Source organism: Symphalangus syndactylus, chromosome 13, assembly GCF_028878055.3.
Source record: "Symphalangus syndactylus isolate Jambi chromosome 13, NHGRI_mSymSyn1-v2.1_pri, whole genome shotgun sequence".
NCBI lineage: Eukaryota > Metazoa > Chordata > Mammalia > Primates > Hylobatidae > Symphalangus > Symphalangus syndactylus.
The window spans coordinates 117,984,558-118,008,210 of NC_072435.2; the positions used below are offsets into that span (position 1 = coordinate 117,984,558).

The following is a 23,653-nucleotide window of genomic DNA, read 5'->3' on the forward strand; positions in this document are numbered from 1 at the left end:
ACTTTGTGGGGCTGAGGCAGGAGGGCTGCTTAAAGCTAGGAGTTTGAGACCACCCTGGCCAACATAGTGAGATCCATCTCTACAGAAAATTAAAAAGATAATAAATTTAATAAAAAAGAAAAAAATTATTTCTCTTGAGGCCAGGAGTTTGAGCAACATAGACCCCGTCTCTAAGAGGAAGAAAAAAAAATTGCTGAGTGTGGTGGTGCTTTCCTACAGTCCCAGCTACTCGTGAGACTGAGGCAGGAGGACTGCTTGAGCCCAGAAGGTCAAGGCTGCTGGTGTGCCACTGCACTCCAGCCTGGGCAACAGAATAAGACCTCATCTCAAAAAAATAATTTCTTCTTGAATTAAACTCTGCTCAATACAAACACTTCTTCCTGGTGACAGGCTGGTCTTTAGTGTACAACTGAGAACAAGACTACCAACACATCATGCTTAATCATAATCCATTTGCAGTAAGGGCAGATCTGAATGAAACAGAACTCAAAATAAGACTGTCCCAGTTTTCTCTGAGAATTAAATGTGCTGTTTTAAATCATCCCTCTTTCAACCATTACTCTTTTGCTCCACAATTTACAAAACACTTAATTCTCTGTTGGTTAGAATTCAACACTGTATAGCAAGACACAAAACAGTGTCTGTGTAGACTTCTTTATTAAGGGGGCTGCTGGTGTAGAACTGTCTACCCAACTAGACAAAAGTCCAGACATGATGTAAACAATCCACTCTCCCCAACAATAAATGTACCGTTCACATATCCTTTCTCAGTAAAGGCATACTCTTTTGAGACAAAGACTGCTTCAAGTATTAAATGAACTTACACAAAGGCGTATAATACATAATTATCTACCATTTTCTATTTGCATACAAATGAAGCAATTGAAGTTTTTCAGTCTTCTGCTGAATGCATTTTTAGGAGCTGACCTAACTATGCTCTGAGCAAGCAAGTATATAGAGTCTTGGGTGAGTGCAGACACATGAGATTACAACTGAGTATCTGTTCCCAGGACAGAATCCCCAGCCAGGGAGACTTGACCAGACTTGAATTGAGTCCCAGGAACCAAAAACATGGAGGGGCAGGGTGGATTTCATTCTCTAAAGCAGCTGATGACTGCCTGAGGTGGATGGTATAAACTAATCTCCCTGGGATATAACAAGTATTTGAAAACGGATTTTCTACAATGAAAATGGTTTTCTTGAAGACATTTCCAAATACTGAATATCAAGGCCAAATTAATTCCATGAGAAACTAATCTTTCAATTATTATCTCTGCCACCCTTCATTCTTTTATTAAAGAGATTTTTTTTAAAGTATACAGAATTTCTCTTTCATTAATAATATTCACCGTGCCCATCAGAACTCCATTAATGGGTCGGGTGCGGTGGCTCACGCCTATAATCTCAGCACTTTGGGAGGCCGAGGTGGGCCAATCACCTGACGTCAGGAGTTCGAGACCAGCCTGGCCATCATGGTGAAACCCCGTCTCTACTAAAAGTACAAAAATTAGCCAGGTGTGCTGGTGCACATCTGTAATCCCAGCTACTCAGGAGGCTGAGGCATGAGAATCGTCTGAACCCGGGAAGTGGAGGTTGCAGTGAGCCAACATCGCACCACTGCAATCCAGCCTGGAAAGAGCGTGAGACTCTGTCTCAAACAAACAAAAATAAAACAAAACTCCACTAATGAAATAGGTGGGGAAAAACAATGTGTGGTTACTAATAAATAACCAAAACCACACCTGGCTGGGACCCAGCAAAGCAGGGGACCAGCTAGTTTTGCTGGAGGCTTGGGCAAGGACAGCAAAGCCGCCAACCTGACTTGGTGCCCTTGGTGCCTTAACTCCTCCAGAAGCTGAGATGGAGCAGCAGAGAGGCAGGGAACACACGGATTTCCAACTTCTCCTCCAACATCCCTGCCCCCCCACCACAGCCTGACAGTCTCCTGCAGAAGTAGCAGCAGCTGTGGCTGCTGGTCTCCAAGATCATCAAGAGATACACTTGGAGAAGGCTGAGGTCACCAGAGAGGGGGCTGAAACAGAGTTTTTTCAGCTGAGTACAGAGTGGCCACAGACTGCCAGAAAAGTACACGGTGGCAGTTACCATGGAAAAGAAGTGGCCAGATGCTGAAGAAGCAAGAGTTGCCCCTGCTCACTGTGGGACCAGTTGGATGTTGGGCCCTTGATGGACAGAAGAGAAAATGGAAACCTCAATGGAGGCATCCACCACTGCCGTGTCTGGAGTTAACGTGTGTGCTAAGAAACTGTCTTTGAATTATTTCAAAGGCTGAATTCTCAGAAGGCTTATCCCCAGTTATCACATTCTTCCCTGTCAAAAGCCCCTGATAAGTATGGAACCTAAAGAGATGTAGCTGATCACATAGAGCATAAACTTTGTTTCTGGGCAAGAAGCTCCCCTAAACCTCCTGCTTTGTAAGTAGAAGGAAGCAAACTTGCCTTAGTGATCAGCTGCGACAGCGACTGATGACCCTAAATACAATCTCCCATACTCTGCAGGAAAAAGAAATCTCAACTCAGTGATAAAATGATCTCCAGCTCCCAACACTTAACCACTGTCCTAGGCCTGATGCGCCTTGAAGAAATACAGCACTGGGGATTAGAGGATGGACTTTCTCTTTTTATTTTCAGTTTCACCTCCTAAGTCTCAGCTTTCTTATTTTAAGAGCTGGCCCCGTTTGTCTGGCTGAATGGATTATCTACCCCCATCATCCTTGATGTATTTCCAGAGGTCTCTGATGAAGACCCTGAGCTTAGAAAACTCGAAACCAGTGCTGTTTTTACTCAGGCTGATTTTCTTCTATTCTTCTTTCCTCAGCAGATTAGGGGCTGCACACGGTGGCTCAGGCCTGTAATCCCAGCACTGTGGGAGGCCGAGGCGGGTGGATCACCTGAGGTCAGGAGTTTGAGACCAGCCTGGCCAACATGGTGAAACACCATCTCTACTAAAAATACAAAAATTAGCCGGGTGTGGTGGTGCATGCCTGTAGTCCCATTTACTCAGGAGGCTGAGGCAGGAGAATTGCTTGAACCCAGGAGGCAGAGGTTGCAGTGAGGTGAGACCGTGCCACTGCACTCTAGTCTGGGTGACAGAGCAAGACTCCATCTCAAAGGAGAAAAACAAAAAGGAATACAAAAGAGAACGAGAAAGCAGTAAAGAGTAGTATAATTTAAGAAGCTGACCCCAGAATATATTCTGTATTCCCATGTTTCTTCTATGGGGTTTTACTTCCTTTCAGCAACTTCTTCAAAGAGGCAGTTTATTCTGCAGTACACTTGTTAAGTCTCCTCTAAACACCCTAGAAAGGTTTTTCCATCAGAGCCTCTATCCAACTGGTTCCATTCATTAGTTTAGTGGTGGCAATGACATATTCTGTACCTCCATCTTCCAACTGGGAGAGAAATCGCAGGGCAGCAATTTCAGCGAAGGTTATGCCCCCGAGGAAAAATATCAGAGTCACTCGGTTTTCTCCCGGTTGACCTAAAATTTAAACATTTCAGAATTAAAAACTATTTATTATTAATGCTTGTCTTCCCACCTCTTCAAACATTTTATCATTCATAAGAATAAACAAGTGTCTTCATCCAGACAGTTCATCTGAAACCTAAGAATACTGATTTTGATCTCAACGTTTTTTCTAACTTCTGAGATTCTCAACACAGAAGTTGAAAGCTGCTACCCCTCAGGGAATAATCCGATTCGAGTGCTTACTATATACATTAGCAACGAACAAAAGAGGTATATTTAATTCTGACTCCTAAGTGCTTTATTAAGTATTTTACAAAGCAACTGTACAATACCTGAAAACCACACTAACAGCACATAATTATCTGTAGACGCGGGACTGGGACTTACGTTTCTTCTGCAGTCCTGTGGGCAGTGGCTGCCGCTCCTCAAAGTGGGGCCCTGGGAGGATGCGGAGGACCTCCTCGATGCTCCGCCAGCCAGGCCGGGAAAGCAGCTGGGCCAGCCGCACACTGAGCGGGGCATACCCACTGTACACATAGGATATGTCCGTGGGGTTCTGTGAGATAATTAAAGAACAAAAACCCTATAGATACAGAGACTTAGAGCTACCTGACTATGGCCTTTTGGGTAATCCAAAATTATTTGATTTGGATTTAAAGATATACAACCCCCACCCCTGCCATGCCCTGTTCTAATCCACCCTAGCTGGGCTCAATTTTTAGCAGCCAGAGCTTCAATTTTGACTCAAATCTTGAAAAGCCACTCAAAGCAACTCTAGGTACAGAAGATGAAAAATTATTTGGCTTGGCATGAAACTTTTTTTTTTTTTTTGAGACAGAGTCTGGCTCTGTCGCCCAGTCTGGAGTGCAGTGGCGTAATCTTGGCCCACTGCAACCTCTGCCTCCTGAGTTCAAGCAATTCTCCTGTCTCAGGCTCCCAAGGAGCTGGGATTACAGGTGTGCACCACCACTCCTGGCTCATTTTTGTATTTTTAGTAGAGACAGGGTTTCACCATGTTGGCCAGGCTGGTCTCGAATTCCTGACCTCAGGTGATCCACCTGCCTCGGCCTCCCAAAGTGTTGGGATTACAGGCCTGAGCCACCACGTCCGGCCAGCATGAAACATATTGGAGGGAACTTGGCACTCCCTAGCTGAGCAATGATGTGCAATAACCTTTGAACTTAGCAATTCTACTTTTAGGCATTAATCCTACAGAGGTGCTTGCAGAACAAAAGATAATAGACCAAAGAATAAACATATTAACTGCAACACTGCATGTAATAGCAAAGACTGGAAACAACCTGAATTTCTATCAATAGCAATCTGTTAAATCATTAAATAAGGTATGGCCTCAAAACCACTATGTAGCAATTTAGAAAAATTAAAAAGACGGGGAAGATCACAGAAGACCCTTCAAGATCCTTTGTTAAGTGGTAGGTGGGTCCAGAGTCAGAAAGGTCAGAACAGTGAAGACAGCTGAACTAATATGTACATGATAGACTCTAGACATTAAGGGTCTCTATTTTCCCACTGGGAAAAAATCATCCAATTTTGCTCCTGACAGAGGAGACTGTCTAGTTAATGAGCTTTTGTCACAAGAGGCAGCCTAATAAAGTCCCTTATGAAAAACCAAAAAAGACTGAAATTTAGAAACATTAGAATAAGTAATAAATGTAAAGCAAAGTGCACCCCACTTTGGAGACCAACAGTAGAGAATATGCACTCTTTATGTAAAAATGTATATGCACAGAATCTTTCTGGAAGGACAGATAAAAAACTGGCCACAGTGGCTGCCTCTGAGGGGAAACTGTGGAAGGAAACTCACTTGGCCCTGATAGCCCTGCTTTTGCATAGCTTTTTTTTTCCTTTTTCTTTTTTTCTTTTGAGATAGGGCCTCATTCTGTCGCCCATGCTGGAGTGCAGCGGTGCAATCTCAGCTCACTGTAGCCTTGACCTCCCAGGCTCAAGTGATCCTCCCACCTCAGCCTCCTGAGTACAGCAGCTGGGCCTACAGGTGCATGCTCCACCATGCCCTGATCACTTTTGTATTTTTTGGCAGAGACAGGGTTTCACCATGTTGGCCAGGCTGGTCTTGAACTCCTGACCTCAAGTGATCCTCCTGCCTTGACCTCCCAAAGTGCTGGCATTACAGGTGTGAGCCACCGTGCCCAGCCATGGCTGGCTTGTTTACGAGTACTGGACATCTCCACTGGCTCCTCTAGACACTCTCCACCCTTCTCTGCAATGCTCTATGCCCAGAGATGGACCTGTAGGTCCCACACCAACACACTCCAATGCCTTCTCTTTGGGTCTGACCAAGGCAAAGCACCAGAGTGAACTGGAGAGTGGGCAGCAGTGTGAGGACGAGGTTGTCACTGGCCGGCTTCCTCTGCTGGAGGTTGACCATACCCTCAGCCAGAGGCCCCTCACCCCTTACCTCACCAGATGGCCCCACCACAGCTCTTCTCTCCAGGTTCTAAGACAAGTTTCTAGAATACCCCCCTCTCCTTGCCCTTCAGGCCGTGGCTAGCAAGGGCTCCCCACCGCACTGCCTCTTACTGGTCTCCACTCTTCCCACATCTTTATTTGAGACAGAGTCTTACTGTGTAGCCCAGGCTGGAGTGCAGTGGCACAAACATGCTTCACTGCAACCGCCTCCTGGGCTCAGTGATCCTCTAACCACAGCCTCTCGGACTAAAGGCTCATACCACCATTGGCCATTTTTTTTTGTAGAGACAGGGTTTTGCCATGTTGCCCAAGCTGGTCTCGAACTCCTGGACTCAAGCGATCTGATGCTTCAGCCTCCCAATATACTGGAATTACAGGCATGAGCCACCGAGCCTGCCCTATATCTTTTTTTTTTTTTTTTTGAAACAGAGTCTTGCTCTGTCACCCAGGCTGGAGTGCAATGGCATGATCTGAGCTCACTACAACCTCCGCCTCCCAGGTTCAAGCGATTCTCCTGCCTCAGCCCCCCAAGTAGCTGGGATTACAGGCACGCACCACAATGCTGGGCTAATTTTTGTATTTTTAGTAGAGATGGGGTTTCCCATGTTAGTTAGGCTGTTCTCAAACTCCTGAGCTCAAGTGATCTGCCCGCCTCGGCCTCCCAAAGTGCTGGGATTATAGGCGTGAGCCACCGCACCCAGCCCACATCTTTATTAAACTCTCCAGAAACTCCCCAGTTTAAGAGCATTCTCTGTGTCCTTCTAGGATTCTGATGGATACAATACATGCATGCATTACTTTTTCAAAAACATTAGAAAATTGTTTTTAGAAAGCAAGGCAGATGTGTAGGTTCAGAAGCATGTATTGTCACCTGGATGATCTAACCAGTCCCTAAGCTGAGACGAGGTGCAGAAGTGTGGCTTACCTGCTCGTTAACATCATCCATCCAGAGGCGTAATGTTTTCCGTATAGTTGGGTAATTGTTTCTGCCCCCTGTCTGCGGTTTCAGCAGGCCGGCCTTCTCCAGGTTGTGTAAGGTCAATATGTGCTCATAGCCGTATGTCTGCAAGGGAAGTCATTTGGCCTTGATGTCAGATCAAGAAAAGGATTTCTGCAATTTTCAAAGAAGGGCACTTCCAACAAATCAATTTGGTTTGTACTGCAGGACATGTTACCAAAGTCTGGCAATGTTAGTGGATGGGCACAGAGGACAGGGTGAAGGGATGAAACTTGTCCTAAAACTGCTTGCCTGTTACTATTAATTCAGCTCACTATTTCAAAGAGAAATTTAAAATTTTTATTTTAAAGTCAGAATTTATGGACCCCATCTAAGTGAGCATCAAATAAATGATAGTATATTTTTATAAGGGATATAATTAGCTCTAAAAAAGAGTAAGGCATATGTACACATCCTGATAAGAAAGGTCTCCAGAATATATTTAAAAAAACAGTAATATGTAGAGTAGGATATTATTTCTATTTTTAAAAAGTAGCCAAGGTCTGGGCACGGTGGCTCACACCTGTAATCCTAGTACTTTGGGAGGCCGAGGCGGGCAAATCACTTGAGGTCAGGAGTTTGAGACCAGCCTGGCCAACATGGTGAAACCCTGTCTCTACTAAAACTACAAAAATTAGCTGGGCCTGGTGGCAGGTATCTGTAATCCCAGCTACTCGGGAGGCTGAGGCAGGAGAATTGCTTGAACCTAGGAGGTTACAGTGAGCCAAGACTGTGCCACTGCACTCCACCCTGGGCAACAGGGTGAGATACTGTCTCAAAAAATAAATAAATTTTTAAAAGTAGCCAACACTTATAAAATACTTTCTATGAGCTGGGCACTGTTCTGGTCTAAGCACTTACATACATTAACTCAGTCATCCTGGCTCTAACCCCATGATGTAGGTATCATTATCTTCATTTTACAGAGATGTTTAAATAACCTGCCTAAGGTCACACAGCTAGTGAAGAGCAGAGCTGAAACCTGGATCCAGTCAGTCTCGCTCTGAAGTCTGTGTATGGAAACATTCTGTCTAAATGCAAAGAATGGAGTTTGGAAGGAAGCAAACCAGACTGCTGACACTGGTCACATCTGGGGAGGGAAACTGGGGTATGAGCAAGGTACAGGGGACGTTCACATTTTGCTCCGTGTACTTCTGCATTATTTGACTCTTACACAAGGATGCATAACTTAAAAAAAGACAATAACAAAAAATTAATGAGCACTCAATTTTAATAAAAATGTACTTAACTGTCACTGGTAACAGCAAATAAATACTACCTGAGTCATTTTCAAACAAAGGGGAGACTTTTCAAAAACAAGAGTGGCCTTTTCCTTATTATAAGTAACACAGGCTTAATTTAAGTAAACCTGCTAAGCAACTGTCATCAGAAATTTGCAGAAAGTTCTTTTCCTCCATGGTATAATTGCCGAGTTAAGAACATGGACGCTACACTCAAATTGCCTGGTTTACCACTGGCTGTACCACTTACCAGCCAGGTAACCTTGGGTGAGTTACCTAAACTAGTCTGTGCCTCAGTTTTTCACGTGTAAAACTGGGACGATAGCAGTATCTAACTCACAGGGCTGTTGTGAATATCTGTTGTTGTTGTTGTTGCTATGGTAACTACAGTTAACAAGGAAGTATTGTGAAGATGAAACAAATAAATGCACAAAGTTTTTCCAATAGATCCTAGCACATAGTAAATGCTCAATAAATGTTACCTATTATTATTATTTTTTACTTTTTGTAAAAAAGTTATGTTGCCCAGGCTGGTTTTGGACTCCTGGGCTCAAGCAATCCTCCTCACTCAGTCTCCTGGGTAGCTGGGACTGCAGACACAGCCACCATGCCTGGCTAATTTTTGTATTTTTTTTTGTAGAGACAGGGTCTTGCTATGGTGCCAGGCTGGTGTTGGCCTCCAGTGATCCTCCTGCCTCAGCCCCACAAAATATTGGGATAACAGAGGTGAGCCACTGTGCCCAGCCTGTTACCTATTATTATCACACAAATACAATAAACAGTGATGACTACCAAGACCAATTCCTCTAGGTGTTAAAAAATTTACACAACAGTGGTAACAAGATACCAAAATGGCAGCTTTGTATTTTTTATTTTTTTAATTTTAAACTTTTTATTATTATTTTTTGAGACAGAGTCTCACTCTGTTGCCCAGGCTGGAGTGCAGGGGCGTGATCTTGAAACACTGTAACCTCCACCTCCTGTGTTCAAGCAATTCTCCTGCCTGATCCTCCCAAATAGCTGGGACTACAGGTGCATGCTACCATGCCTGGCTAATTTTTGTATTTTTAGTAGAGATGGGGGTTTCACCATGTTGGCCAGGCTGGTCTCAAACTCCTAACCTCAAGTGATCCACCTGCTTCGGCCTCCCAAAGTGCTGGGATTACAGGCGTAAACCACTGTGCCTGGCCCATGAAGTATTTTTTAAAAAGTTGCTGTCCCCCTTGACAAATTAATAATTTAAAAATATACTCACCTGGAGAATCTCTCTTTTGTAATAATCCAAAACTTTTTGTTTGAGCCCACTATTACACACGGATTGGAGGCAAACTAGTCTTAACACCTTGATCAACGAGTGCTTTTGGGCGATACAATCCTCAATGTAATTGTTGACCTAGAAATAAAGTAGCATACATATACATATACATTTGCATACACACACACACACTACATGGTTTAGGAACTTAACTTGACGTTTATTATTATTTTTCAAAGTCCAATAAAGGAGATACACGGGAAAATGAGTTATTTTTCCACAGTCCCTAGCCCTTCCCCGAAATAGCTCTGCTAACCCCAGCCACATACACACCCTGGCCAACACACACACACACACACACACACACACACACACACACACACAGAGTGATCAGGCCAAGTCACTGGAGCCCAAGGCTGAAATAGCTCTGCTAGCCCCAGCCACATATACCCTGGCCAACACATACACAGTCACTGGACGGACACACACACACACAGTCACTGGACGGACACACACACACACACACACACACACACAGTGTCACTGGAGCCCAAGGCCGCTGAGAATACAATTGGTCACTCCATATGTCTGTCTGGACACATCTGTCTCTAAGGACACGCTTCTGAGAGGCTACCAGACGCCTACTCCATTTCAATAGTATCAACAACTAATCTAGCAAAAAGTATCAGTAATTGTTTTATGTTAGGAATTTTCATAAAGTGAATAATTTAAAATTTGTTAATAGAGCTATTTAAAGGAGTTATATAAGAAACTCTTTCAAAAGAGCAAATACCTTAATTTATCTAATACAGTCTTAAAAAAGATTTGATTTTAGGGGCCGGGTCTCATCTTGCCATGTATGGCAGAAAGTGTCTTGCACAGAATAATGTTAAATATCTGTTACTTGATAAAATCTACACCGGCACATTTTGCATTTGCTCTTAAAAATATTTAAGTGGCTGGGCGCAGTGACTCACGCCTGTAATCCCAGCACTTTGGGAGGCCAAGGTGGGCAGATCACAAGGTCAGGAGATCGAGACCATCCTGGCTAACATGGTGAAACCCCATCTCTATTAAAAATACAAAAAATTAGCCAGGCGTGGTGGTGGGTGCCTGTAGTCCCAGCTACTCCAGAGGCTGAGGCAGGAGAATGGCGTCAACCTGGGAGGCAGAGCTTGCAGTGAGTGGAGATTGTCCCACTGCACTCCAGCCTGGGCAACAGAGCGAGCTGGGCGACAGAGTGAGACTCCGTCTCAAAAAAAAAAAAAGTAGGCAAGGCATGGGAATCAAAGCAGTTGGTTTTCTGGCTATAATCTGAGGTTTAATAAGCTTTCAATTACTTGTTAAAGAGGTTTTTTTGTCCACATACCTTATCAGTGTCTATTCCAGACATAAACTCCTGTTCCACGGTTAATTTATCAAAGAAGTCTTCAGAAGCTAAAATGAAATTAGCAAATTTGCAACTTAGAAATTAAATGTTAATTTACTTGAGTGGCATGCTTTTATACACACAGCACGATTCAGAAACTAGACATGTGGCTGGGCACGGTGGCTCACACCTGTAATCTCAGCACTGTGGGGGGCCGAGGTGAGTGGATCACTTCAGGCCAGGAGTTTAAGACCAGCCTGACCAACATGGCCAAACCCCATCTCTAGCAAAAACACAAAAATTAGCTGGGTATGGTGGCATACACCTGTAGTCCCAGCTACTCGGGAGGCTAAGGCACAAGAATCACTTGAGGCGGGGAGGCGGAGGTTACAGTGAGCCAAGATCACGCCACTGCTCTCCAGCCTGGGCAACAGAGCGAGACTCTGTCTCCAAAGAAAAGAAACCAGACATTATGCAAAAAAGCAAGCAAGCAGTAAGTTCAAGTCATCACCTGAAGAAAATCTTTTAGGAAACATGGAAAACCCTAGGCCTCTGCACTCCTAAGTTACACTATATATAGTCGACAAGTGCACTCTTTTGTATCCTTAGGATTTTGGTACAGTCCCCAGAATGAGCGTCAGTATGAATGAAAGCTAATTTCTCAAGAACATTTCATTTTCATCATTAGGTTCAACCCAATTTCAACTGGTTTCCACTCCTATGAACAGGGAAACAAAGGACTGATTTTTCAATAACTGTGATTTACTTAAGATTCGAAGTATACTTCATAAAAGAATCTCCTACTCAGCTTTTACAGCCCTGTGTTGTAATGAACAAACTCATGTCTGCTTTAATAGACGTCTTCTGAGCTCTTTCAAAATACTCAACATATACTCTTTGTACCAATTCTGCACAGAGTATTCAAGGGAAGAATATGCGCCAGTAAGTAATCCTTCAAAAAAGGAAAAAAAGCCGCTGGCAGCGGTGGCTCATGCCTGTAATCCCAGCACTTTGGGAGCTGAGGCAGGTGGATCACCTGAGATTGGGAGTTTGAGACCAGCCTGACCAACATGGTGAAACACCATCTCTAGTAAAAATACAAAATAAGCCGGGCGTGGTGGCATGTGCCTGTAATCCCAGCTACTTGGGAGGCTAAGGCAGGAGAATCGCTTGAACCGGGGAGGCGGAGGTTTCCGTGAGCTGAGATTGTGCCATTGCACTCCAGCCTGGGCAACAAGAGTGAAACTCTGTCTCAAAAAAAGGAAAAAAGCTAGACTAAAAAAATTAACCATCTCAAATTATGATGAAAAACTTACGGATAATTTTTTTCTCTTATCTATATTCCAAATATTCTTCATATAAATAATGAAAAAATTTGAGTTAACAAATGGACCCTTCCTCTCTTTCTCTTTTTCTTTCTTTCATTATTTCGAGATGGAGTCCTGCTCTGTCGCCCAGGCTGGAGTGCAGTGGTGCAATCTTGGCTCACTGCAACCTCTGCCTCCCGGTTCAGGCAATTCTCCTGCCTCAGTCTCCCGAGCAGCTTGGATTAGAGGTGCCTGCCACCACACCCGGCTAATTTTTTATTTTTAGTACAGATGGTGTTGCGTTTCACTATGTTGGCCAGGCTGGTCTCGAATGCCTGACCTCAGGCGATCCACCCGCCTCGGCCTCCCAAAGTTGTGGTATTACAGGCATGAGCCACCGTGCCCAGTCTTTTTTTTTTTTTTTTTTTTTTTTTTAATGGAGTCTCGCTCACCCAGGCTGGAGTGCAGTGGCGTGATCTCAGCTCACTGTAACCTCTGCCTCCAGGGTTCAAGTGATTCTCATGCCTCAACCTCCTGAGTAGCTGTAACTACAGGCATGTGCCACCATGCCCACCTAAGTTTTGTATTTTTAGTAAAGATACGGTTTTGCCATGTTGCCCATGCTGGTCTTGAATTCCTGGACTCAAGTGATCTGCCTGCCTCAGCCTCCCAAAGTGCTGGGGTTACAGGTGTGAGCTATCATGCCTGGCCAACAAATGGAACTTTCTTTGTTTTTGTTTTGTTTTTTTGAGATGGAGTCTCACTCTGTCACCCAGGCTGGAGTGCAGTGGCGTGATCTCGGCTCACTGCAACCTCCACCTTCCAGGTTCAAGTGATTCTCCTGCCTCAGCCACCCAGGTAGCTGGGACTACAGATGCATACCACTGTGCCTGGCTAATTTTTGTATTTGTAGTAGAGATGGGGTTTCATCATGTTGGCCAGGCTGGTCTCAAACTCCTGACCTCAAGTGATCTGCCCGTCTTGGCCTCCGGAAGTGCTGGGATTACAGGCATGAGCCACCATGCCCCGCCTGGAATATTCTTAACTATTAACATATGTACACTTCATTAACACTGAGAAGACGGCCGGGCGCGGTGGCTCACGCTTGTAATCCCAGCACTTTGGGAGGCCGAGGCGGGCGGATCACGAGGTCAGGAGATCGAGACCATGGTGAAACCCCGTCTCTACTAAAAATACAAAAAATTAGCCGGGCGTGGTGGCGGGCGCCTGTAGTCCCAGCTACTCGGAGAGGCTGAGGCAGGAGAATGGCGTGAACCCGGGGGGCGGAGCTTGCAGTGAGCCGAGATCGCGCCACTGCACTCCAGCCTGGGCGACAGAGCGAGACTCTGTCTCAAAAAAAAAAAAAAAAAAAAAAAAACAAAAAACACTGAGAAGAACACGTGGTATTAAGACAGAGCTGACTCTCCCAAAGAGGCATTGTGGTGTTGATGACCTAGGTGTCAAACGTTGTATGTGCCAGTAGCCCCAGACTGAAACAATCATTACAAAGGATACTCACTAGTGACATCTTTGATCAATTCTGCAATTGAGGTATGGTTTGCAAGCGAGCCCCTTGCCGCCTGCATGTGGGGCAACTGGGAAACAAACTGCTTGATCTCCCCCACGGTCTTAGCATTGTGTCTTTCCTGAAATAAACAAGAGAGCAGTGCCTCAAGCAGGGAAGATAGTTTATTTTATTTTTTTGAGAAGGACTCTCGCTCTGTTGCCCAGGCTGGAGTGCAGTGGCGCAATGTCGGCTCACTGCAACCTCCGCCTCCCAGGTTCAAGGTGATTCTCATGCCTCAGCCTCCCCAGTAGCTGGGATTACAGGTGCCCACCACCATGCCCAACTAATTTTTGTATTTTTAGTAGAGACAAGGATTTCACCATATTGGTCAGGCTGGTCTCGAACTCCTGACCTCAGGTGATCCACCCACCTTAGCCTCCCAAAGTGTTAGGATTACAGGCGTGAGCCACCGTGCCTGGCCCATATTTTAAGTGTTCTGTTTTTTGTATTGCTCAGAGGATGTTTCATTTATATTAATGAGAAAGGAAGAATGGAATACAAATAAATCAGGGCAAACACAGCTCTAACATTACATAAAAAAACAGAAAAGTATATATATCACTGAAATAATAGAGTTCATGGTGCCTGTCTCCTGAATTAGCACTTCTTTTAGAGAAGCAAATGCCTCAGAATCTGTCTTCCAATGTACCAGCTCAAACACTGTGTCAGTATTTTGTGGACATCTGAATATTGGTGAAAGATAGTATTATATAAACCATACAAATTTCTGAGTAAAAAACTAAGACAAAAAATTATGTTTAGAGGGTACCATAAAGAGGAAAAGTTTCCTATGTAACAGGAAAAAATCCATTTTTTCTGTTGACCCTCAGTCTTTTATTTGATGTTGAGACAGGGTCTCTGTTGCCCAGGCTGGAGTGTAGTGGTGTCATCACAGCTCACTGCAGCCTCCACTTCCTAGGCTCCTACCTCAGCCTCCTGAGGAGCTGGGATTACAGGCACACACCACTGCCCAGCTAGTTAAAAAAAAAAAAAAAAGTTTTGTAGAGACAGTGTCTTGCTGTGTTGCCCAGGCTGGTCTAGAACTTCTGGGCTCAAGCGATCCTCCTGCCTCAGCCTCCAACAGTGCTGGGATGACAGGCGTGAGCCACTGTGCCTGGCCTGAACCTTAGTCTTGAGTATAGTCTATGAACAAAGCAAACCTAGCTTGGTGATGATAATATTTTTTGGCAAAATTTAATAACTTAAACCAAAAGTAACCTCAGAAATATGAAAATCAATTAATGAATATAATTCCTGAGAAAGATAAAATCTGGAATTACATGGACCAGTTCCAAGCCAGCCTGGGCAATGCAGGAAGTCCCCATCTCTATAGAAAAAAAACAACAAAACACTCTGCCGGGCATGATGGCATGTGCCTGTGGTCCCAGCTACTCGGGAGGCTGAGGTGGGAGGATTGCTTGAGCCTGGGAGGTAGCAGCTCCAGTAAGCCGTGATTGTACCACTACATCCATCCTGGGAGACAAAGCGAGATCCTGTCAAAAAAAAATCTAGAACTACATACTCAGTGAAAAATTCCTTTTCAAAAACTTCCCATTTATGTTTCCAAAGTCGAAATATTCAGACTTTATGATCTTGTTGAATTCCCATGTTTCAAAAAGGAGCCTGAGCAAGAATAAACTAGTGAACGGGCAAGAGGAGGCAGGAAGGTGATAATGAAGCCACCAATTTCAAAGCTCTGGGTTGCTGGGGATTTCAGTCTCATTATCACCCGCCACATGTGCTGAGTTCCCCTGCCACAGTCACACTGGCTAAACTTGAGTTTTCGGCATGAACCACAAGTTCTATTATAGAGGATCCTTTATTTATAGTACAGATGGCTTCCTCTTAAGCAAGGTAGGAAATAATTTAAAAGATGATAAAGCAAATGTTTATGATGGAAGTCTGTAAACTGCACACACTTGCACCTCCACCTACCCTCCACATAAAAAGAGCTTTACCCAACGCGGGTCTGAGAAAGTTTAAAATGAAAGAAAACCTCAGAGCTTCCAATACTGAATTTGCAGTTACTGAAGATGAGAAAAGTTGCATTGAAGCCTGGTTTAATGGCTACATATTTTTGGAGCTCTTATTCCACTCAGGGGTGGGCATCTACCTGAGGCCTAGAGCTGCAGAATGACACCCAAAACTTGCCTCACCTCGAATGCTGCAGAGATGATCTTTGCTTTCTTGCTGAGCACAGAGCCCACCGCGTTGAAGTTCTTATCTCGGATCTCAGCATAGAGCTCCTCTGCAGAATTCAGCTGCAGCTTCTTTGCTTCCGTGGGGAGGTCCTTACCACCATCGCCCTGTTTCTTAGGCGCAAATTTCTCTGGAGGTAATTTCACATAACCTGAGCAGCAGTGGAAGGGAATAAGCACCTGTGTGCAATGACTGGAAGAACCAATCCAGCGGCCAAGCACAAAACAGAATTTCCAACTCAGGAGAAAATGGAAGATGGCAAACGACACACAGCTCTGAGCTTTTGATTTTCCATGATCAAAGTACAGGGAGTAGTGACTCTAATACTGATACCACAGTTCTAATTATCTTTGGGGCACCTATATAAACCACATGCAGCAATGTCTACTTCCTCAACTTATTCAGGGATTAGGTCACTTTTCCACTCAGAAAACTTTCAAGGATCTCCCCATTGACTTTTAGTGTTTCTTCAAATTGTAGCTCATGTTCCATTAGTGGATCATGAAATCAAGCTGGTAGGTTGCAAGTAGCATCTTAAAACCAAAACCAAACGAAACCAAAACAAAACAACAGTACCAAAAACAGCACAGAGTAGAAAATACAAAAGCTTATCACACGACGCTAGAGAAGCTAGTGGTGGCTTCGTTTTTTTTTTTTTAATAAAACTTTTGTTTCAGTTTAACATGCACACACATACATGTATGTATGTGCTGGGTCATGATATAAAATACATTTCTTACTGTGGGTTGGAATCCAAAATAGTTTAAAAGCCATCTTAGAACAAGAATTAGAAACTATGGTCTGAGGACCAAACTCTGTTCACTTTGGGTTTGTTTTGTTTTTTTTTTTTTTGAGATGGAGTTTCACTCTTGTCACCCAGGCTGGAGTGCAATGGCATGATCTCGGCTCACTGCAACCTCCACCTCCTGGGTTCAAGTGATTCTCCTGCCTCAGCCTCCTGAGTAGCTGGGATTATAGGCACCCACCACCATGCCCAGCTAATTTTTTTGTATTTTTAGTAGAGACAGGGTTTCACCATGTTGGCCAGGCTGGTCTTGAACGCCTGTCTTCAGGTTAGCCACCCTCCTGGGCCTCCCAAAGTGCTGGATTACAGGCGTGAGCCACCACGCCCAGCCCACTTTCTGTTTTTGCAAATAAAGTTTTGTTGGCACATGGCCACAGCTATTCTTTTTGTATTGTCTATGGCTTCTTTCACGTTACAATGACAGAGACAAGGAGGTTCCTCTGTATGACCTGCACTGTGTAACAAGCAAACGCCTAAATTACTTACTATCTGGGTCTTTATAGAAAAAGTTGTACACCCTGATCTAGAATAAGCTTCCAAATTCCTTAGCATGGTATCCACTTCCTCTACGAAGTAGCCTTAATCTCCTTCTCCCTACTCTGCTCCTGCCAAGCCAAGTGAGTCCCTATTTCCTTGGAACACCCCACATGTGCTCATGAACTACGGATGGCATGGAGCTGGTGTAACTCTGCAGTAAAGCAATTGGGCAACATGTACCAAGTGCCTTTCACCCCAAAAATCCTGCATCAGGGAATCCAGGGAAAGAAAATAATCTGATACATGAAAAAAATCTTATGTAGGCTGGGCACGGTGGCTCACGCCTGTAATCCCAGCACTCTGAGAGGCTTAGGTGGGAGGATCTCTCTCTCTCTCTCTGTCTTATTTTATTTATTTATTTATTTAAGAGGGAGTCTCGCTCTCTCGCCCAGGCTGGAGTGTAGTGGCGTAATCTCAGCTCACTACAACCTCCACCTCCTGGGTTCAAGTGATTCTCCTGCCTCAGCCTCCTGAGTAGCCAGGATTACAGGCGCTCCCACCACACCGACTAATTTTTGTATTTTTAGTAGAGATGGGTTTCACCATGTTGGCCAGGCTGGTCTCGAACTCCTGACCTCAGATGATCCGCCCACCTAAACCTCCCAAAGTGCTGGGATTACAGGCATGAGCCACTGTGCCCAGCCACTTTTTTTTTTTTTTTTAAATTTTAATGAAAATCCCAGTCTCTTTATTGGCTTTGTGGAATAAAGATAATTTGAAAGAGAGAGAAAACATGAGTCATTTGTCTCCACAGTAACCTGAAGTTATATAAGTGGCATGTTCCCAAGTACAAAGGGAGCCCTTCTATTGCTTCCGCTTACAAAGAGGTGTCAACCTAAGAAAAAGCCTGGACAAGTCAAAGTTCAGGGAAGTATCACTGCTGACTAATATGTTCAGCAGCCCTTCTATTGCTTCTGCTTACAAAGAGGTGTCAACCTAAGAAAAAGCCAGAACAAGTCAAAGTTCAGGGAAGTATCACTGCTGACTAATATGTTCAGCAGTCACAGAGTTGAGATGAGGAGTGCTACTTTGGAACTTCCCTGCATTCCAAAGTTCACTAATGCAATCCACTTTAACATCTTTCTCTTTGTTTTTTTTTTGTTGTTTTTTTTTTTATTAATTTTTTTTGCACACAAAAACAATAAACATTTTCTAAAGATACATACAAACAAAAAGATGCGTATCAAACATATTAGGAAGGTTGCACATGGGAAGTCGGGGAATAGAAATGGGGGGTGGGAGTTAAAATAAATGACAGAGGGACTTTATATGGATCAGTGATAATAACTCAATCCTCTATTTGACAAAGAAGAGGGAGAAGGAAGAGGAAGAAAAAGAAAGTGGGATAAAGGATCAGAAAGGGAGGAAAATAGAAAAAATTAGAGTATGACTCCAGGGTAGACCTGTTTTGTTGTCACTGAGTTGGTTGGTTGGTTTGTCTGTTGTATTTTTCATGTTTCGCCAAGTTGGCCAGACTGGTCTCGAACTCCTAGCCTGAAGTGATCAACCCGCCTCGCCCCCCAGAGTGCCGGGACCACAGGCGTGAGCTACCACGTCCAGCCCCCACATTGCTTCTGGCCTCCCTGGTAGACCTCCCAGACGGAGCGGCCGGGCAGAGGCGCTCCTCACTTCTTCCCAGACGGGGCGGCCGGGCAGAGGCGCTCCTCACTTCTTCCCAGACGGGGCGGCCGGGCAGAGGCGCTCCTCACTTCCTCCTAGATGATAGGTGGCCGGGCAGAGGCGCTCCTCACTTCCCAGGCGATGGGTGGCCGGGCAGAGGCGCTCCTCACTTCCCAGACGATGGGTGGCCGGGCAGAGGCGCTCCTCACTTCCCAGACGATGGGTGGCCGGGCAGAGGCGCTCCTCACCTCCCAGACGGGGCGGCCGGGCAGAGGCGCTCCTCACTTCCCAGACGGTGGGTGGCCGGGCAGAGGCGCTCCTCACTTCCCAGACGGGGCGGCCGGGCAGAGGCGCTCCTCACTTCCCAGACGGGGCGGCCGGGCAGAGGCGCTCCTCACTTCCCAGACGGTGGGTGGCCGGGCAGAGGCGCTCCTCACTTCCCAGACGGTGGGTGGCCGGGCAGAGGCGCTCCTCACCTCCCAGACGATGGGTGGCCGGACAGAGACGCTCCCCACCTCCCAGACGGGGCGGCGGCCGGGCAGGGGCTGCAATCCCAGCACCCTGGTAGGCCAAGGCAGGCGGCTGGGAGGCGGAGGCTGCCGCGAGGGCCAGACCACGCCACCGCACTCCAGCCCGGGCAATACCGAGCACCGGGTGAGCGAGACTCCGTCTGGAGTCCCAGTACCTCGGGAGGCTGAGGCGGGCAGAGCACTCGGCGAGTGCAGTGGCATGATCTTAGCTCACTGCAACCTCCACCTCCCAGGTTCAAGCAATTCTCCTGCCTCAGCCTCCCAAGTAGCTGGGATTATAGCCACCCGCCACCATGCCTGGCTATTTTTTTTTTTTTTTTTTTGTTTGTTTTTTTTTTTTTGAGACGGAGTCTTGCCCTGTCGCCCAGGCTGGAGTGCAGTGGCGCGATCTCGGCTCACTGCAAGCTCCGCCCGCTGGGTTCACGCCATTCTCCTGCCTCAGCCTCCCGAGTAGCTGGGAATACAGGCGCCCGCCACTACGCCCGGCTAATTTTTTTGTATATTTAGTAGAGACAGGGTTTCACCGTGTTAGCCAGGATGGTCTCGATCTCCTGACCTCGTGATCCACCCACCTCGGCCTCCCAAAGTGCTGGGATTACAGGCGTGAGCCACCGCGCCCGGCCAATTTTTTTTGTATTTAGTAGAAATGGGGTTTCACCATGTTGGTCAGGCTGGTCTCGAACTCCTGACCTCAGGTGATTGGCCCACCCTGGCCTACCACAGCGCTGGGATTACAGGCGTAAGCCACCATGCCTGGCCTATACTGTGGATTTTAATGTAACGATTACAGTATGCATACAATGGGAAAATGCTCATTAGCATACCAAATCAAATAGTTTGAAACTATTTGTACAACCTGATTCCATTTTTTGTTAACTAAAATAAACTATACAAGGGGAAAAAAAAGACTAGGAAATAACACCACAATATTAACACTTGTTGTCCCAAGGTTTGGGGCCACAGGGCTGTGGGGTAAGGTTGGAGGATAATAAGGGACCTATGTTTTCTTCTATTTTTCCAATCTTTTTCTTAATCAATGTTCGACTTACATTACGAAAATACTTGCTACAAGGAGGCTGGGAATTTACATATATTTTTTCTCTTCTTGGAAAATCCCTTCCCGCATACCTATCACCTCTCCTATACAGCTGTCCCCTGGGCCAACTCCCAGGCCGCCTCTCCCCCCACCAGTCCCCATCCTGAACTCAGAGCTCTTCTTTCATGCCTTCCTGGGTGGTACATGCTCTGGGACCACCCTGTTTCTTTGATTTCCACCCACGACCCAGCACAGGGCTCTCCTGAAATAAATTCCTCTGTCAATAAATAGAGTTTTAAAAAGTATTAAAGGTGCCATTTTTTTGACAAATAACAATAATAAAAAGACTTTTTACAATCTTATCACTAAAGACCTTCCACACGTGTGGAAACGCCTCCTCACGTCTCTCTCTCCATCCCCTCACCCACGTCATTCATTCATCCGTTCTTGTGGTAAATTGCACATAATATAAAAATTACTACTTTGTTTTACAGTGAATGATCCAGTAGCATTTAGTACATATACAACATGGTAGGACCACAGCCAGTATCTAGTTCCACACTTTTTTATCCCAAAGGGAAACCCTGTAGCCAGTAAGTGGTGACTCCCCATCCCCTTCCCGTAGTCCTGGCAACCATGAGTCCGTTTCCCTTTGAATTGCAGGCCCTTCCTCCCTTCCTTTCTTTCTTTTTAAATATTAAAAAAATTTTCACCTATTTTATTATTTTTTTGAGACACAGTCTCACTCTGTCGCCCGGGCTGGAGTGCAGCGTGCGATCTTGGCTCACTGCAAGCTCCACCTCCTAAGCTCAAGTGATTCGCATGCCTCAGCCTCCTGAGTAGCTGGTACTACAGGCATGCGTCACCAAATCCAGCTGTGTGTGTGTGTGTGTATTTTTAGTAGTGATGGGGTTTCACCATGTTGGTCAGGCTGGTCTCAAACTTCTGATCTCACGTGATCTGCCTGCCTTGGCCTCCCAAAGTGCCGGGGTTACAAGAGTGAGCCACCGCATCCGGCCTCATCTTTCTTACACATCCCTCTCCTCAGGCCTTCCCTTGGCTCCCTGTGACTTCATTCAGGATAGTAATACAGGCTGGGGACTATGCAGACAAAGGAAGAAGGCCAGGTTGAGACAGGTGTATGGGTCTGTGGTGAGGCAGGGAGCTCTAGAGACAGTGGGTCCTGGCCACCAGTGGGAGCGTGGCCTCTTGCCAGTGCTTCCAATATTTTTCGTCATGGCATAATTCAGGATTATTACTTAAAATGTATCACATTTTAAAGCTGACAGAAATAAATATCATGTGGGCCAAAACCAGCCAAACCAAACATGCTTGTGATCTACCTAATCGCCCACCAAGGCCAAGCTCTAACCAGCCATCCACATCTTCCACAGAGTGGCCTCGACCTTCTGTACCAGCCATTTTTCTTTTTTTTTTTTTTTGAGACGGAGTCTTGCTCTGTCGCCCAGGCTGGAGTGCAGTGGCGCAATCTCGGCTCGCTGCAAGCTCCGCCTCCTGGGTTCATGCCATTCTCCTACCTCAGCCTCCCGAGTAGCTGGGACTACAGGCGCCCGCCACCGTGCCTGGCTAATTTTTTGTATTTTTAGTAGAGACGGGGTTTCACCACATTAGCAGGATGGTCTCGATCTCCTGACCTCATGATCCGCCCGCCTCGGCCTCCCAAAGTGCTGGGATTACAGGCGTGAGCCACCGCGCCCAGCCTACCAGCCGTTTTTCTAAAGTATTTTTCAGCCATGCACTCCACTCAACCACGCTGCTTGGCTCGTCATGACTCTGTGTATGATGCCGACTGCCCCTGCCCGAGGATCTCCGTCTAAATTCTCCGCTTCTTTCCAAACCCAGCACAAACGCCACTGCTTCCGCCGCCTTCCTCAATTACTGCTGGCTGCAAGGATGTGTGCATCACAAATGCCAGTGCCCTCTGTGGGAGACCCTTGGCCTCTGCTCACAGGGGACAAGGACATGCCTGGGCTCTAAACTTCCGGCCAACTCTTGTGTCACTGACAACTGCAGTTTGCTCAGATGTCATTGAATCCTAGTGTCTGAAAAGTCAGAGGTCAGTATTTTTATTGTTTTAAGGGTTCTCTGATTTCTATGTAAAGGAAGCAGCGTTCTAAAAACTGACCCTTTGGAGGCATGGTCTGATTATTCCACCTCTAGTTATTTCCGGTTTTTATGGTATTCTTAGTTACTTTTTATAAATATAAATATAGTTTGGAACACACATACATACGCAGACACATATATAACAACTTCTAATTGAAATAGGCATGGCTATGCAGTTTTTCATGTTCCACATTTATTATTTTGATGGTTCCATAATATTTTCTTTTTTTGAGACACAGTCTCGCTCTGTCACCAGGCTGGAGTGCAGCAGTGCTATCTCGGCTCACTGCAACCTCCTCCTCCCGGGTTCAAGCAATTCCTCCATCTCAGCCTCCCAAGTAGCTGGGGCTACAGGCACGTGCCACCACACTCGGCTAATTTTTTGCATTTTTAGTAGAGACGGGGGTCTCACCATGTTTGCCAGACTGGTCTTGAACACCCGACCTCAAGTGATCTGCCTGCCTTGGCCTCCCAAAGTGCTGGGATCACAAGTGTGAGCCACCGTGCCCAGGTGGTTCCATAATATTTTATAATGTACTCAACCACTGAGATTGTTTGGAAAATTCTGGTAAGAAAATGGAAATCAAAACTCTTATGCAAACCTCACTGATCCCCTTTTTTGGAATGATTCCTCAAGGCACATTCTTAGGCTTTGGGTTTTCTTTGGCCAAGGGTTAGAAAAGTTTTATATGTCGCTAAATTGCTTACAAAAAGGACACTCTGAATCATTAAAATTGGACCTCTGACTACAAATTATGCTTAAGTGTGCAATATATACAAACAGTAGCCTCCACAAAGGATACTCTTCTCATATTACCTATTAGTGAAAACAGAAGTCACGTACTTACTGTTCTGAATGCCATAAATTTCATCAATGAGTCCTTCATATGTCAGCTGAGTGGCAAGAGGTGTTAATAAATCCACATTCCGATCAAGCAACAAGAGATTATCAAAAACAGGAAATATCGAATTCTGGCTTCCTGTAAACTCTCTCTTCATCCTGATCATCATATTGGCCACTTGCTGGAAACAAAACATTGGATGAGGTGGGGCCCCCCTGGGAACGAGCAGATTTTAAAATTTGTCTAAAACCAGAAAGACAATCAAAAAAAGTAAAAAAGGAGAAAAA

General features: G+C 45.4%; 1 protein-coding gene across 4 annotated transcripts in view; it reads right to left on the minus strand.

Annotated features, from left to right (window-relative positions):
• Nucleotides 1-638: 638 nt before the first annotated feature.
• Nucleotides 639-23,653, minus strand: part of VPS33A (VPS33A core subunit of CORVET and HOPS complexes) — a 40,266-nt gene continuing 17,251 nt past the window's right edge. For 3 of the 4 annotated variants that reach the window (XM_055236974.2, XM_063614686.1, XM_055236975.2), the window contains 8 exons: nucleotides 23,373-23,547; nucleotides 15,827-16,020; nucleotides 13,623-13,749; nucleotides 10,797-10,864; nucleotides 9,428-9,565; nucleotides 6,860-6,997; nucleotides 3,874-4,042; nucleotides 639-3,498 (listed from right to left, as the gene is read on the minus strand). In XM_055236974.2, the coding sequence (XP_055092949.1) occupies nucleotides 3,317-3,498; nucleotides 3,874-4,042; nucleotides 6,860-6,997; nucleotides 9,428-9,565; nucleotides 10,797-10,864; nucleotides 13,623-13,749; nucleotides 15,827-16,020; nucleotides 23,373-23,547 (1,191 nt within the window). In that variant the 3' untranslated portion in view covers nucleotides 639-3,316. The remainder of the gene's footprint in view (nucleotides 3,499-3,873; nucleotides 4,043-6,859; nucleotides 6,998-9,427; nucleotides 9,566-10,796; nucleotides 10,865-13,622; nucleotides 13,750-15,826; nucleotides 16,021-23,372; nucleotides 23,548-23,653) is intronic. The other variant, XM_055236978.2, reaches the window with a different exon arrangement.